General features: G+C 45.8%; 1 protein-coding gene across 1 annotated transcript in view; it reads left to right on the forward strand.

The window, feature by feature from the left end:
• NPAS2 (neuronal PAS domain protein 2) overlaps window positions 1–16,259 on the forward strand; it is a 105,641-nt gene that overhangs the window by 70,437 nt on the left and 18,945 nt on the right. Inside the window, exons 8-14 of the mRNA XM_029047798.2 lie at window positions 994–1,076; window positions 2,018–2,124; window positions 5,086–5,233; window positions 6,157–6,241; window positions 8,830–8,971; window positions 9,635–9,744; window positions 11,909–12,001. Coding sequence (XP_028903631.1) covers window positions 994–1,076; window positions 2,018–2,124; window positions 5,086–5,233; window positions 6,157–6,241; window positions 8,830–8,971; window positions 9,635–9,744; window positions 11,909–12,001 — 768 coding nt within the window. The remainder of the gene's footprint in view (window positions 1–993; window positions 1,077–2,017; window positions 2,125–5,085; window positions 5,234–6,156; window positions 6,242–8,829; window positions 8,972–9,634; window positions 9,745–11,908; window positions 12,002–16,259) is intronic.

The raw sequence follows: 16,259 nt of genomic DNA on the forward strand, positions 1-16,259 counted from the left end.
CCCACATGAGATTCACAGTCTTAATCCCCATTTTACAGATGAGGTCACTGAGGCACAGAGAAGTGAAGTGACTTGCCCACAGTCATGTAGCTGACAAGTGGAAGAGCTGGGATTCAAACCTATGACTTCTGACTCCCAAGCCCAGGCTCTTTCCACTGAGCCAGACAATCAATTCCCACCCACAATCAACAGGACAAGAAATGTAAAGTGGAAGAGTGGAACCATCATACTCTATCCCAGCTCTTCCCTCTCTCTTTTCTTCCCTTCTTAGATCTTCCCTTCTTAATCCATAGACACTGCTTTAGGAGGGCAAGAAAGTGACTTTAACTGCAATCAATCGATAGATCAATGGTATTTATTGAGTGCTTTCTATGTGAAGAGTGCTGTACTAAGCTCTCGGGAGAGTATGATACTATAGAATTGGTAGAAATGCTGCCTCCCCTCAAGAAGCCTACATCTAGTCGGGGAGACAAACATTAAAATAAATTACAGATAGGGAAAGTAGCAGAGTATAAGCATATGGTGCGGATTTGGGGTAGGGTGGGTATCAAAGTTCTTAACAAGTAAAGACCCAAGAGAATAGGTGACACAATAGGGGTTATGCCAAAGGGAAAATAGGGTGAGGAGATGAGAAGTTAGAGGAGACTTCTTAAATGAGATATGACTTTCATAGGGCTTTGAAGAGTGATGGTTTGTGGGTTATAAAGGGGGTTCCAGAAAGGAAAGAGGATGTGACCGAGAGGTTGATGATGACAGCGATAAGATGGAGGCACAGTGAGTAGTTATTCTCCCAAGGATTTCTTCTCTCAAAACTGAAACATACGCTCAAAGTCAAATGGTTCCGTAATTGTTGACAGAATTTGCATTTCATTCCAGCATGCTCTGTAGGATTAGGAAGTTTTTTTCCCCTGCTTTGTACTCATCTTGAACTAGAAACTGACAGAGCTAGAGGTGAACATTTGACCCTCAACATAGCCATTTATCCTGATTCAGGAAGCATACCTTGTTGAAGAACCTCTGGAAGAATTCACTTCAAGACACAGTCTGGAATGGAAATTTTTATTTCTGGATCACAGGTTTGTGAAGTAGAAAGATGTTGGGGTTTGGGTCCCTTTAAAAGCCAATTGCATGCATCAGTCCCACCTGGTTGAAGAATTACTGATTCTAGAGTGGCTAGGTATGCCATTTAAATAGGATTGTCCCTTATTTCATTGCATTATTCCATGTCCCCAGAAAGCCAGTCAGGAAGAGATACCCAAGTGCCATGTTTAGAACTGCCCAGACTTCATCCCTGGAAAGAGTTGGAGGGTGGGTCATGTCAGGCTGTAGTCACTAGTATCCTGTCACCTCCAAACTAAACTTTGGCCACCCAAGCTGGATATGGGGCCTGGTAACTTTTCAAGGTTAACAGTCTGTGGGCAGCAGGAACAATCTTTCCCACTGAAACAGGATGCTGAATTTCACTTTGGTTGTATTTGCTTTTCCTGTGCCCAGGGTCAGAGGGGCTGCCCTTAGGAAGTCTGTGGGCCTTTTCTTTGGGGTTGAAGGCCCTGACTTCTAAGGGGTTGGGAAGGAGGGCTGGGATTATTTTGCTTCTTCCTTTGCGTATTCAAAGTTACTGATCTTCTCTCTGTACTTTTATTAAGAATCAAAAGGGTAGGCATGTTTTTTCATGGTTTTGGTACAGTCATTTGTTTTATGGCTGATTCACCCCAGTACATGAAAATATGCCTGACTTTAGACTTTTATCAATCAGCTATGACTACTGAATGTTTAAAAATGGGTCAGTGCCAGAAAGAGTTGTGGACTTTTGGAAGTAGGACCTCAGACTGCTTTTATGTCACTGCAAAAACACAGACGTATCCTGAGAGACAAGGGGATTTTGTTTTCCCCTTGAATATCGAGCATGCTAGACTCCCTTACTGGGAAAGTAGGTTCAGCTACAACTGTTTTCTGAAATTTGTGTGTGTGTGTGTGTGTGTGTGTATGTGTGTGTGTTTTGTTGTGTCCTATTCAGAGCTCCACCGATCATAGGATATTTGCCTTTTGAAGTCCTGGGTACTTCTGGCTATGATTATTATCACATAGATGATCTAGAACTCTTAGCCAGGTGCCATGAACACTGTAAGTATCCCTCTGCTTTAGCTGCAATGGCCATGTTCATTCTATAAACCAGATGCTGCCATCGCCAACTCTCCCTTCTCCAAGCTGATCAGACACAGCCATAGGAGAGCGATTTCAGAGCTGAGAGCAGCACCGAGGACTCTGCTCAACAGTCAAAACAGTGAACCCCAGCTGTTCACATAGTAATTCTCCAATGTCGAGTTGAGCTACGGCTCACCGTTCTGACTCTGAACTCAGTCGGGAGAAGTGCCATTCATCTTTGTGTGAGAAGGTCCATCCTTCCCCTTTCCATCCAACTGAGTTGCTCTCTTAGCTTTTCCTATTACTGCCGAGGGTAGACAGTCCTCTGGCTCCTAACCGAGATTAACATGATGCTCAGTTAAAGTGGTTTAGGTGCCCCTGGCTTTCCTAGATTTCCTCAGACTCCATTACTGATTAATACATTCTTTCCAAAGAACGAAAGGTAACCTAGTCGAGACGCTCTCCCCTTCAGTATCTGGTGTGTCTGTTACTGGACTCCCCATCATATTACACAGTACATTCTCCAGATCCAGGCCAGGTTTTAGACTGCACTAGTTTGTCTTCTTAAATTTCTTTTTCCATAAGTCCTCTCGTAATAAAGATTTTGAAGTGAACCAAAGGTATTCTTGTTCACTAGTCCATTAATCCACTTCTTTATCCTGTCCGATCTGAGAACCCCATTCTGAGAGTATCCCTTGCCCCTCAGAATTTAGCCTGGCAGGAGGGCTGCAGAGGGAGTGGGTTAGAGCTGCACTGCAAAATGGGAGAATGGCAGAGCCAGCTGTACCTGGATGCCTGGAAGAGGCATAGAATTTGCCGCCGCCTCCTGATAAAAATAACAATAATAATAATAATAATAATGTTGGTATTTGTTAAGTGCTTACTATGTGCAGAGCACTTTCTAAGCATTGGGGTATACACAGGGGAATCAGGTTGTCCCACGTGGGGCTCACAGTCTTAATCCCCATTTTACATATGAGGTAACTGAGGCACAGAGAAGTTAAATGACTTGCCCACAGTCACACAGCTGACAAGTGGCAGATCCGGGATTCGAACCCATGCCCTCTGACTCCAAAGCCCGTGCTCTTTCCACTGAGCCATGCCACCGCCTCCTAATAATAATAATGTTGGTATTTGTTAAGTGCTTACTATGTGCCGAGCACTGTTCTAAATGCTGGGGTAGATACAGGGTAATCAAGTCGTCCCACGAGGGGCTCACAGTCTTCATCCCCATTTTAATTTAATGATGGTATTTGTTAAGTGCTTACTATGTGCAAAGCATTGTTCTAAGCGCTGGGGGGATACAAGGTGATCAGGTTGTCCCACGTGGCGCTCACAGTTTTAATCCCCATTTTACAGTTGAGGTAACTGAGGCACAGAGAAGTGAAATGACTTGCCCAAAGTCACACAGATGAGGTCACTGAGGCACAGAGAAGTGAAGTAACTTGCCCAAAGTCACACAGCTGACAAGTGGCAGAGCTGGGATTAGAACCCATGACCTCTGACTCCTAAGCCCGTGCTCTTTCCACTGAGCCACGCTGCTTCTCTTCCATGTGATACAATCACGTTATGCTGCGTGCGCAAGCGGTGTAGCATGATGCTGTCATACATGTCATTTTCATGGCAGACTGTCCAAGTCTACCTGAACCTAGAATGCATTTCTTGGGAACCCCTGGACCCTGACTTGGTTTGGAGTTATTGGATTCCCTCTCAGGTCTCTGTGTAGCACAGGAGCCTCTTCTGACTCAGGTAGAGGAAGGATAGATGTTTTCACATTTTTACCTGCTACTATTCTGAAAGGGCTACTTCACTTGCTTACCCTCTGCAGTCGGCCCTCGAGAGGAGGGGAGGATTATGCATCTAAAATACTTAAATTTAGCCCTATAGACTGAGGTTAAACTGCTGACAAGCAACCAACAGAATCATTACAAGGTTGGCAGATGTCAGCTCTATTTTTCAGGCCCAGCTCTATCAGTGTAGACCTATCTATCAGTGAATACTTACTATGTGTGGAGTACTGTGCTAAGCACTAAGGAGAGTACCCTAGAGTAAGTAGACTTCTGTTCCCTTCACCTCCAAGGGATGAAAAGCCAGTCCTAATGATGGTATTTGTTAAGTGCTATGTGTCAAACACCATTCTAAGCGCTGAGGTAGATGCAAGCTAATCAGGTTGGACTCAGTCCCTGTCCCACATGGGGCTCACAGTCTTAATCCCTATTTTACAGATGAGGTCACTGAGGCACAGAAAAGTTAAGTGACTTGCACAAAGCAGACAAGTGTCAGAACCAGGATTAGAACCCAGGTCCTTCTAACTCCCAGCCACTCTATCCACTAGGTCTTGCTGCAGTCCTATGGCAGGCAGAGAGAGATGCCTTGGCCAGCCTGGGCCCTCAGACCCCATTTCAAATTAAAGAAGTATTTATTTGGACCACAGACCTCAGCTTCCAAAAACATCCGGGCGCATTAAATGCATTATAATAATAATAATGGTACTTGTTAAGCGCTTACTATTTAAACTGTTCTGAGTGCTGTGGTAGATACAGGTTAATCAGGTTGGACACATTCCCTGTCCCAGCTGGGGCTCACACTCTGGATCCCCATTTTACAGATGAGGTAACTGAGGCCCAGAGAAGTTAAGTGATTTGCCCAAGGTCACACAGCAGACACGTGGCAGAGCCAAGATTAGAACCCGGGTCCATCTGACTCCCAGGCCTGTGCTCTATCCATTAAGCCATCCTGCTTCTCTAAGCCTGCACTATATATTTGGGCTACAGTCATTTTAGGTGCCAGAAAAGGAGCCTGGTGACAGGGTCAGGGTTTGAATTACTCAACAACAACAACCAAAAAAATCATCCATCCTGTTATCACAGTGCCTTTTCAAGTGGTAATTTTCACCCTGCTGAAAATTTGTTATGTGCGGTACCCGTTTTCTATCAACAGTGATGCAGTTTGGCAAGGGAAAGTCTTGCTGTTACCGGTTTCTGACCAAAGGACAGCAGTGGATCTGGCTCCAAACCCATTACTACATCACCTACCACCAGTGGAATTCCAAACCAGAGTTCATTGTGTGCACACACACAGTTGTGAGGTACCATCCTGAAGGGATCCTGGGTGGACGTCGCTGTGGTCTGAGGGCTGGGTGGTTGGGTTGTGAAGCTGAATGTGTCTCAAACTGGAACTTGTCCCTGGTTGTTAGACCAAAAGTTAGGCCCCTTGGGAAGACTCATGCCTTCTGCCAAACTGCCCAGGTTGGGCTTAGTTACCACTGATGGGAACTGCCCAACTCCGGGAGGGTGGCACGAATTTAGGGGTCTTCCAACTTCCTCTGCAGAGCCATACAGTTGGTCATTTCCCAGACTTCACTGGCAAAGAAAGAAGTCAAATCGTTGCTGTCTTAATGAAGCCAGGGGTCCCCCCAGATGTGCCATTCTGAAGTTGGTTCAGGGGTGAAATAAAATTTTTGTCCTCTTTGGGGAATGGATCCAAGGGTCAGACAGAGAACTATATATATATATACATATATATATATTTGGAAGATTCGATTGGTATGTTTTCACAGAGATCGTCCATCCTCTCTTTCCACGCATCTTCTGGAAACACAGCCACACTTCAGAACAAAGGAAAAAAACTGCTGAATTCACATCCCTGGATAGAATAGGAGCTGTGCATTTTTGAAAAAGCACAGGGAGATCTGTAATTAGGTGAGAAGAGAGAGTGTGGGAAGAGACGTTGTTTTGATAAAAGGGGAAGGAGTGGAAGTGCAGCACTGAAGAAAACTTCAGAGCTTGTTCGCTTGTCCTTGCTTCCAAGAATCTGACAGCCAACTTCAGGGGCTAAAAGAGATTGGCAGTCCTACCTCAGGACCCCTCGAGGTTCAGTTTTATGTATTTTACTCCATTCACTGTGAATAAGGAGTAAAGCTTGTCCTGTCTGCATCCCTTGCAAGTCCATTTCCTCCCTCCCCACTGAGGGGTAACATTTCTACTCCCTGAAATTCTGTTTTCCAACCAGCTACGCCAATGTTCGGGTGGAGAGAAGGCAAGCGCTGACTTTGGAAGTCGTAACTGATGAAGTGGCCAATGTGTCAGCACTAAAGGTACGTGCTGGCTGGGTCGATAGAGTACATAAGAGTTACTATGGGAACAGTTCACTAACACCAAGTGACGTGGATACTTTCTGCTTGCATCTTTACAAGCATCGTCCTTGTCAAGGACTCCAAAGCTCTCCAGTAGCCGTGATCGTCTCTATTTTATGCCTCCCCTCTGAGGTGGTGGGAGGGGAGGGAATGACCATTGTTTTCCAGAAGGAAAAATGTAGAAACCTGAAGCTCAGGAAGATGAGCTTTTCCAAGAGTCCCACCAACAGATCACACAAAGGATGGACCAGAAATGGAAACTCCTGACCATATCAGGAGTTTCCCCTACTAAGCATCTGCTCTTTTGTCATCAGAGATCCCTCTCACTTTTCTCCACTCTTTCTCCCAGGACTCTGACTCTTGGACTCCTTCATTCATTCATTCATTTGTTCATTCATTCCAATCATATTTATTGAGTGCTTACTGTGTGCACAGCACTGACTAAGCACTTGGGAAGCACTCCTGGCAGCAGCATCCCGTTCTTTGAGAAGGGAAAAATAGGAAAATTGAAGATGGAGGAATTAAAGATAGAATGGAGCTGTTAAGGTCTGCACTTGGATGTGGGATCCCCTCTGAGGCTTTTTGAAGCAGTATAGATACCTACATGGGATGGTTGGTTTGGAGCCTCCAAGGAGGCCGGGGGACATATGAGTTGAAATGTTCCCTTCAGCTCCCTTTCAGCCCTAGGGACTAAGATTCCCTATCTGGGAAGCTCCAGGGGAGCTCACACTTCTCCTCTCATTGGGCAGGTTCCTTTCTTCTGAAATCGTGTTTAAGGGCATTTTTAAAAGACTCCCATGCTGGCAGGAAAGTGCCACAGTACCTGGTCACCCTGCAGACCAATATCCTCCTCCAGTCAGGCACCCTTCTCCCTTTACCTTGTACCTTTACCTTAAGGGCCTTAGCCTTCTTCCGGGTGAAGTGAATTTAAAAAGAAAAGAGCAGTCTATTTTGGAATTCTTCCCGATTGGCATGATGATCTGGACATTACTGAAGAGTACAATTAATGCCTGTAATCCCTTCTAGACAGTAAGGTCATTGTGGGCAGGGAATGTGTCTGTTCATTGTTGTGTTGCACTGTCCTAAGTATTTAGTACAGTGCTCTGCCCACAGTGAGCGCTCAATAAATATGATTGACAGACAGACTGATCTGACACTCACTGATAGGGCATATCTTATTGTTGTTTCCTGAATCATAACAACAACAATAATAATATTTGGTAAGTGCTTACTTTGGGCCAAGCACTGGGGTAGATACAACATAATCAGGTTTTGTACAGCCCCTGGCCCACATGTGGCTCACAGTAAAAGTAAGGAGTAGGATTTTATCCCCATTTTTCCAGGGGATTCCTGAAGAGTTTAATATCCAAGGACCTAACTGAATGCATCTGGCTGGTACACTGATGTTAGGCACCAAGCATCACAGTGAGTGTCGGGGGATGCTGAACTTAATTGGGTCTCCATTATGTCATAGTATCATATTCCAATTAACACAGCACATTTTTTTAATGGTATTTTTTAAGTGCTTAATATGTGCCAGGGACTGTACTTAGCACTGGGAGAGACAAAATAATCAGGTTGGACCCAGTCGGTGTCCCACATGGGGCTCACAGCCTTATTCCCCATTTTACAGATGAGGTAACTGAGGCCCAGAGCAGTTAAGTGACTTGCCCAAAGTCACCCTGCAGTGAAGTGGTGGCACCCAGATCCTCTGACTCCCAGGCCCATGCTCTTTCCACTCACCCATGTGGCTTCTGAGATAGAGTGAGAATCGGGCTGGAAGTGATCGTAATTGCTACCTAAGGTTTTCCATTGTAATCTGGATCACCTGACTTGCCTTATCTCCTCCTGCTCTCTTACCTCTGCTTTTCCCAGGAAGTTCAACTCCATTTCCCCTTCCCTTGCCTCTGAGTCTTCTCCCTTACCACATAACCTACAACACCCATCCATTCCTGCTTCCTTCTCCCCAGGCCAAGACCTACCCCTTTATTCAAACAAATCTTAGACTCCCACCTTCTCCAAGAAGTCTTCTTGGAGTCTCTACAAGAGAATTGGTCTTACAGATAACCCCTTTACTTCACACATCCAGAACTGCATGGGCCCCTCTGTTTGGCTGAAATAAAAATGCATTTTATTTGATCTAATAATTTATTCTTTGTTGGCTCCATCATCAGTGTGTCCATGCTATGTTGAATCAGTTTAGCTTGCTTTGGAACCGAGTCCAAAGGAGTTCTTCAGGAGATAGGGTCTTCTCAAAGGCTGTTGTTACTGATGATTATATTGGTTTCCTCTTTCATTCAACACAAACATTATCTTTTAATTTTGCTTTAATACAAACTTTCAGTCCATCGACTGTCTCCATGGCTGGCCCCTAAGGTATGGTGGGAGGTGCTAGGTGAAAGTACAGTTGCCAGAGTTCGACTTTCAGAACCCAGGTCCAATACATTCCAACTGTTTCACCCCTCACCTCCAAACAGTCTCCAACAAAGTCTTAGCATCCATGCAGGATATCATAAACTTTAAAGAAGGCTTTCTCTCTGATGTTTCAGGACCAAGGCCCAGACCTGGACACCCCCCAGCACTTGAACACCATGGAGGCGGGGGCTTCGGGACTCAGCGTGAGCCAATCTCCCTCCCCATCTTCAAGGAGCTCCCACAGATCCTCTCCACCATCTGCGTCTCAGCCCACGTGTGAGTGGCAGGGCTTAGAGCCATCGCTGGCCCCGGGGTCAGATCTGGATGAACCCTGTGAGTCCAGCCCCCAGAGCATCCCTCAGTGAGATCTCTGCGTGGGTGCCGGGCCAAGGAAATCAGTGTGGCCAATGCTTGGTGGTTCAGGGGCTGCTTCTCTGGGGTGAAGTGTTGCCTAGTCTGGGTCTGCTTTTTCTTCCCCTCAAACTGACCGACCACCGTGAAGTTTTATTTGGTTCCTTTCCTCTCAGGGCAAGTTAGGGCTATTACATGTTGGGAATACCAACGTGTTGTTCTGTTTCCCGATTCCAGTTTCGGCAAAGGGTTAGAAGGGAGAGGAGTTAAAATCTTAGTCTGGAATGAGGCTGGGAAATCTCTGTGAAGTTAAGGACCCAAGCCCTCAGCTCATTTTTCTGGTTCTCTGGGAAGTGGTTGGGTTTTTGTTGCCTCCTATTAGCTCTGTCTGTGTAGGGTCTGTGTTGATTCCCTCTGCTTCACCCCCTGAGGCCCACATCATCTGAGCAGTTCTGTCAGTATTCAGAGCTTCCTGCCTCTTCACTATCCTGTCGCATGGCAACGCCTCATCTGTGCCTTCCTCTTGCCTTAAAAGTGCTTCCCAAACCCACCCAAGTCACCGGGGAAAAATAATCTGTTTTTTTCCAGCCACTGCAACCAAGCAACTCTCCAACTCCCTCATTCCCTCCTTACCAAGAACCACCAGCCAGCAACAGGACTTGGCTCTGCAGAGACTTGATCAACCTGCCCTTTTGTCGGTGAGTCTGTAAGCAGAAAGGCACCCGGGCACAGGGTTTCTGAACTTCTCCTGAAATGTTTGGAAAATCACTGATTGCCTGGGGAAATGTGGGCACCCTGGCTCCCAATCCCAGCACTCTGGAGCTGTGCCCTGTATCTGGATCTGTATCTTTAATGCACTTGATATTCACCCCACCCTCAGCCTCAGTACTTATATATATATATATATATATATATATCTATATATATATGTGTGTGTGTGTGTATATATATATATCCATCATTTATTAATTTACTTATGTATTTATTTTAATGCTCTCTCCCCCGCTAGACAGTAAACTCCTTCTGGGCAGGGATCGTTTCTACCAACTCTGTTGCATTGTAAGCAGTGTGGCTCAGTGGAAAGAGCCCGGGCTTGGGAGTCAGAGGTCATGAGTTCGAATCCCGGCTCTGCCACTTGTCAGCTGTGTGACTGTGCACAAGTCACTTCACTTCTCTGTGCCTCAGTTACCTCATCTGTAAAATGGGGATTAACTGTGAGCCTCATGTGGGACAATCTGATTACCCTGTATCTACCCCAGCACTTAGAACAGTGCTCGGCACATAGTAAGTGCTTAACAAATACCAACATTATTATTACTCTCCTATGCACTTAGTTCAGTGCTCTGCACAGAGTAGATGCTCAATAAAGATCGCTGATTGATCAACTGATTTCTAGGAGTCAGAGCTAGAAACCAGGGCGGGCTGCCCTCAAGCCTGCCTTAGAAGTAATAATAGTAGTAGAATTAGAAATAAGAATATTAATGGTCACATGTAAGAACTTACTATATGCCAAGAACTGTCCTAAGCCCTGGGGTAGATGCAAAATAATCAGTTGGACATAGTCCCTGTCCCATACAGGCTCACAATCTAAGGATTGGGGCTGAGGAAGGCATGTATTTAATTCCCATTTTACAGAAGAGGAAATGGAAGCACAGAGAAGTTAAGTGACATGCCCAGGTTTACACAGTAGGCAACAGGGGAAGCTTAATCTAGAACCCAGGTCACCTAACTCCCGGGCCCATACCAGAGCTTCCAAAGGTTCTAAAATCTGCAGTAGCCACATGCTGCTGCTGCTGTTGCTTAAATCCCCGCACCTCCCCGGGTACAGGGCATGTCGGGAAGAGGGCCTTGGATCTTGCATTGGAAAGGCAGCTCTGCTTTCTTCCCCCTCTCTGAAGCCCTACTGAGAGTTCACCTCCTTCAGGAGGCCTTCCCAGACCCCTTTCCCAGAGTCCCCCTTTCCCTCTGCCCCTCCTCCCCTCCCCATTCCCCTACTCCCTCCCTCTGCTCTACTTCCTTCCCCTCCCCACAGCACTTCTGTATATTTGTATATATTATCTATTACTCTATTTTACTATTGATGTGTATATATCTATGATTCTATTGATTTATTTTGATGGTATTGATGCCTGACTACTTGTTTAGTTTTGCTGTCTGTCTCCCCCTTTTAGACTGTGAGCCCGTTGTTGGGCAGGGATTGTCTCTATCTGTGGCCTGATTGTACATTCCAAGTGCTTAGTACAGTGCTCTGCACACAGTAAGCACTCAATAAATACGAATGAATGAATGAATGAATGAATGAATGAATGAATGAATGAATGAACTCGTCACAGTAACACAGAGCTATGAGCAGAGGGAAGGGCCATCATTTTCACATGCATTCTGTTCCGGAGCCCTTCAAGGTCCCCTCTCTGACCCAGGGAAATCCTTCCCCAGGGCCCGCCTCTCTAAAACCCTGTAGCTTCCTTGGGGATTTGATTATTATTAGAAACCCGAGGGAACAGTCAGAAAGTCCCCTCGATTGGAGATGTCCAGTCCAAACAGGACAAATGACACCCACTAAAGTCTCTGACTTCAACTCCAGTGTGAGAGAGACTGTTCACTCTCTACTGACTCTAGGAGTAAGTGTTAAATCCCCAAGACAGAAGCCTTATCCCTGTCTGGGTTCTGTTGAGATTGGAAGCTCCTTCAGGGCCTTGGATTCTATCTACTTACTCTGTCGTACTCTCTCAGGAGCTCAGTACAGTACTCGGCTCACAGTAAGTGCTCAGTAAATATCATGATAGATCTGCTGCTCAGACTGCCCTTGAAAGTCTAGGCAAGGGCCCCGGGTGCTGATGCTATATTTTGTTCTTTCCCTAGGCTTCTTTGCCTTTCCCAACATCCTGTGAGCTTCTTCCTCTGCAGTTGCTGCCTCAATCACTTTTCCAAAGCCCACCAGCTCCCCTGGCCCAGGTGAGTCTAGGGCTTGGATGGGATCTAATTCATCTTAAAGTTAATGGTAGGGTCTTCTGTCCATTTATTGGATCCAGTCAAAATCTAGCCTTCGCTTCTAAGGATACCCACCCCGTGAACACCTGATGGTGAACTCAGTCCTCAGTGGAAAGTGTGGCTGGAAATTCAGACGAGCCAGGACAAGGCAAAGACAATCAGTCAATCAATCGTATTTTCAATTAGTCGGATTTATTGAGTGTTCACTGTGTGCGGGGCACTCTTTAAGCGCTTGGGATAGTACAACACAATAATATAACAGACACAGTCCTTGCTCACAACAAGCTTACAGTCTAGAGACAAGCTTATGAGGAGCCTTTTAGCAGAAAATGCTTGGAACCAGGTAGAAGGCAGAAGAGAAAATGCTGTCACCTTCTGGTGGGGCAAAATCAATCCTCGGCAAAAAGCAGCCTGCCCAGGCAGCTGGTTTCAGGGCTGTAGTGTGGCAATTAGCCAGGTTTGGGTTCACGGCACTGTTTGGAAAGTAGGATCTTCTGGATCCCCGCTTTCCTGCATCGGTCCCAGCAGCTGAATAGTATTGGCGAAAAACAGTTAGACTTTGATGGTGGCCACGGGAGCATGTATGGCTATTGTTACTAGATCAGACCAGGTCCACCCAGCCCAGCACTTCATCTCAGATAGGGCCATCAGGAATACTCGAGGAACCATGTGGCGATTCCTTTCTGGATGTCCACCCCTAATATTTCTCTCTAGCCACCCACTAGGAATCTTTTGTCAAACCCTTCTAGAACCCATTGATACTTTCATTCTGCAGGGTCCTGCGCAATTGAGAATTAGACACAGTTCCTGGACTCTAAAATGCTCAAGATGTAAAAGGAAAGCATAGGCTGGGGGTGGATGCAGACAAAAGAAATGAGGAGCAGTGAGGCCTAGTGGATAGAGAACAGTCCTGGGAGTCAGAAGGACCTGGGTTCTAGTCCCGGCTCCACCAAGTGTCTGTTATGTGACCTTGAGCAAGTCACTTAACTTCACTGTGCCTCAATTACCTCATTTTAAAAATGAGAATTATAATTGTGAGCACAAGGACTGTGCCCAACTTGATTGGTTTGTGTCTGCCCCAGTTCTTAGAACAGTTCCTGACACGTAGTAAGCGCAAACACTGAAGAAACACTAAAATCATAAGAACAATCTAAACGATAAAAACAATGGTCAATCAATAGCACTGAGACATTAGAGGAGCAGAGTTTCGGGCTCCACCAGCCACAAATGTGACTTTCCCAATACTCTAAATTGAGACAGCCTTATCCTGCTTGAGGTTCCTCACTCTCCGGGCTGAAGCGGAGGAAGGGCACAATGGGAGTCTTGATGTTATCTGTGAAAGGGAAGTCTTTAGATTGACCAGGTGTACCCAGAGGGAATAGCAACCCATGGGGCTGTGTGAATGGCTGGGAATGGGAACTGCCACAGGGAGAGCGAAACAAAGCCCAGGACACTAATTTAAATCAGGAGACTGGGATTCTAGTTCCAGCTCTGTCACTGGCCTGGTGTGTTAGGCCAACCACTCAAATTCTCTTTGCCTAAATTTCCTCATCTATAAAATGGAGATTATAAAACTACGTTATCTCACCTGACAGGGGAGTTGTGAAGGCAAATTTAGGTAATTCATGTAAAAGTGTGTTGTACAATCAAAGACAAATCCAAGGTATCCTCAGTTCTGTTCTAACATGTGTTTCCAGTACTCTATTTGGCTCAAACGTGGTTAGAGAATGCTCTTCTTCTAATAACAAGAGCCTGTTTGGGCTCAGCATGCCATTACTGAAGGAACTTCATGTGCAGCAGAATGAATGAAACATGAATTATCGTTAATGTGAAACCTGAAATACTGAGTGATCCATATATTATAATAATAATGTTGGTATTTGTTAAGTGCTTACTAAGTGCAGAGCACTGTTCTAAGCCCTGGGGTAGACACAGGATAATCAGATTGTCCCACGCGAGGCTCACAGTCTTAATCCCCATTTTACAGATGAGGGCACTGAGGCACAGAGAAGTGAATTGACTTGCCCACAGTCACGCAGCTGACAAGTGGCAGATCCGGGAATCGAACCCATGGCCTCTAATTCCCAAGCCCGGGCTCTATATGTGAGGTTATGGGAGAAGATGACCAGTTGACAGAGGGAGGATAAACCTGATAGCAATTACTGCCAGAGAGACGTTTTATTAGAATTTGTAAAGTGGAGAGAAGGTGTGGTGAAACAGAGTAGAGTATTCCAGGGGAAAGGATGGGGAAAACAGGTTCCTTTCTACTCCTCCATCTTCATAATGATGGGAGCATAACCTTACATTTCTAATTTTTTTAACCTTCCCTCTACTGGCCCATTATGGACCTTGGAGGTCCATTACTGGCTTGGAGGAAGAAGGATCACATGTACAAGGTGATTTGCAGAGAGCAGGCAATGGTGTAGAAGGACAAAAGGTCATCTAGGTTGAAGGGGCCCTGGTGGAGAGCCTTGATGCTCACAGTCCAGAGTTTATTATTATTAATAATAATAATAGTAATAATATCATCTGTTAAGCACTTACTATGTGCCAAGAACTGTTTTAAGTGCTGGGGTAGATGCAAGGTAATCAGATTGTCCCACATGAGGCTCACAGCCTTAATCCCCATATTACAGACGAGGTAACAGGCACAGGGAAGTTAAGTGACTTGCCCAAGGTCAAACAGCAGACAAGTGGCGGAGCCAGGATAAGAACCCACATTCTCTGATTCCCAAGCGCATGCTCTTGCCACTAGGCCTTGCTGCCTCTCAGTGTTTAATATCACAGTGGCCCAGCCAGAAGCTGAGAACCTACTCCCAGTGCCTTTCTCTCATCTCACCCACTGTCGACACCTTACTCATAGCCCCTCGCCACCTAAAAGACCACCACTCTCCCCATCTTCAAAGTCCTACTACTGTATCTGCTCCAAGAAGGCTTCTTTGATTCACCTCTCATTTCCCCAGCTTATTCTCCCTCCCTTCTGCATCGCCTATGCACTCAGGTCTGTAACCCCTAAGCACTTTGAAACTCACTCCATCATTACAACTCTCCCATACATATGCTTATAGGAAGCACTGTGTCCTAGTGGAAAGAACACGGACCTGGGAATCAGAGGACCAGGGATGTAATTGTGGCTCCGCCGTTTGTCTGCTGTATGATCTTGGGCAAGTCACTTAACTTCTCTGTGCCTCAGTTACCTCATTTGTAAATTGGGGATAAACACTGTGAGCCCCATGTGGAACATGGACTGATTAGAGACTGATAACAACGTGATTATCTTGTATGTACTTCAGGACTTAATATAGTGCCTGGCATATAGTAAGAGCTTTACAAAAATCATTTAAAAATATCCTTATACTCCTCCGCTTCCCCTATTGGTAATTCATTTTGATGTCTACCTCTCCCACTAGGTTATAAACTCCTCGAGGGCAGGGATTGTGGCTACAACTCTATTGTACTATCCCAAGCGCTTTCTTAAGTGCTCTGCACAGAGTAAGTGCTCAATAAATACCACTGACTGAATGATTGATTGATTGATTGATTGATCGATCAACCAGATCTCTAAATGAACAATATCAGATAACAATGGAAACCAAAGCAGTAACAGAGTCCTGGTTCCTTGCCATCATGCTGAGATCCATCAGACTCTGCCATCACCCTCCCATTTGGAAGTCTCTAGCTGCCTCAGGGCAGCAGGATCTGAGCCCTCTGCAGCTTGGCCATCACCTGTGCCAGGGAACCACTGACCCTAGGCAGAGGACATCTCCCCAGGAGGGCTCTGGCAGGCTCTCTCCAGGTGTCTGGAAATAGGCTTAATCTGTGGAGGTAGGTTCACCCGCCTGGTGTTACCTGTGTTGGCCTGGACTGTACAGCATTTTCTCAGGCAGTTTTAAAGACATGATTACAGTCTAGTTGTCCTTGGACAGGGGCCTCAGATGGAAGGAAGAATAATAATCACGGTATTTGTTAAGCACCTACTGTGTACCAGTTACTGAACTAACTCTGGGGTAAGTACAAGATAATCAGGTCAGACACAGTGCCTGTCCCATAGGGGTGTCATGGTCAAAGTAAGCAGGAGAACAGCGATTTATCCCTATTGTACAAATGAAGAAACTGAGACGCTGAAGTGAGGTGACTGGCCTAAGGTCACACAGCAGGCAAGAGCCAGGATTAGAATGCGGGCCCTCTGACTCCTGGACTCATGTTCTCTCCATTAGGCCAT

Source organism: Ornithorhynchus anatinus, chromosome 20, assembly GCF_004115215.2.
Source record: "Ornithorhynchus anatinus isolate Pmale09 chromosome 20, mOrnAna1.pri.v4, whole genome shotgun sequence".
Classification (NCBI taxonomy): domain Eukaryota; kingdom Metazoa; phylum Chordata; class Mammalia; order Monotremata; family Ornithorhynchidae; genus Ornithorhynchus; species Ornithorhynchus anatinus.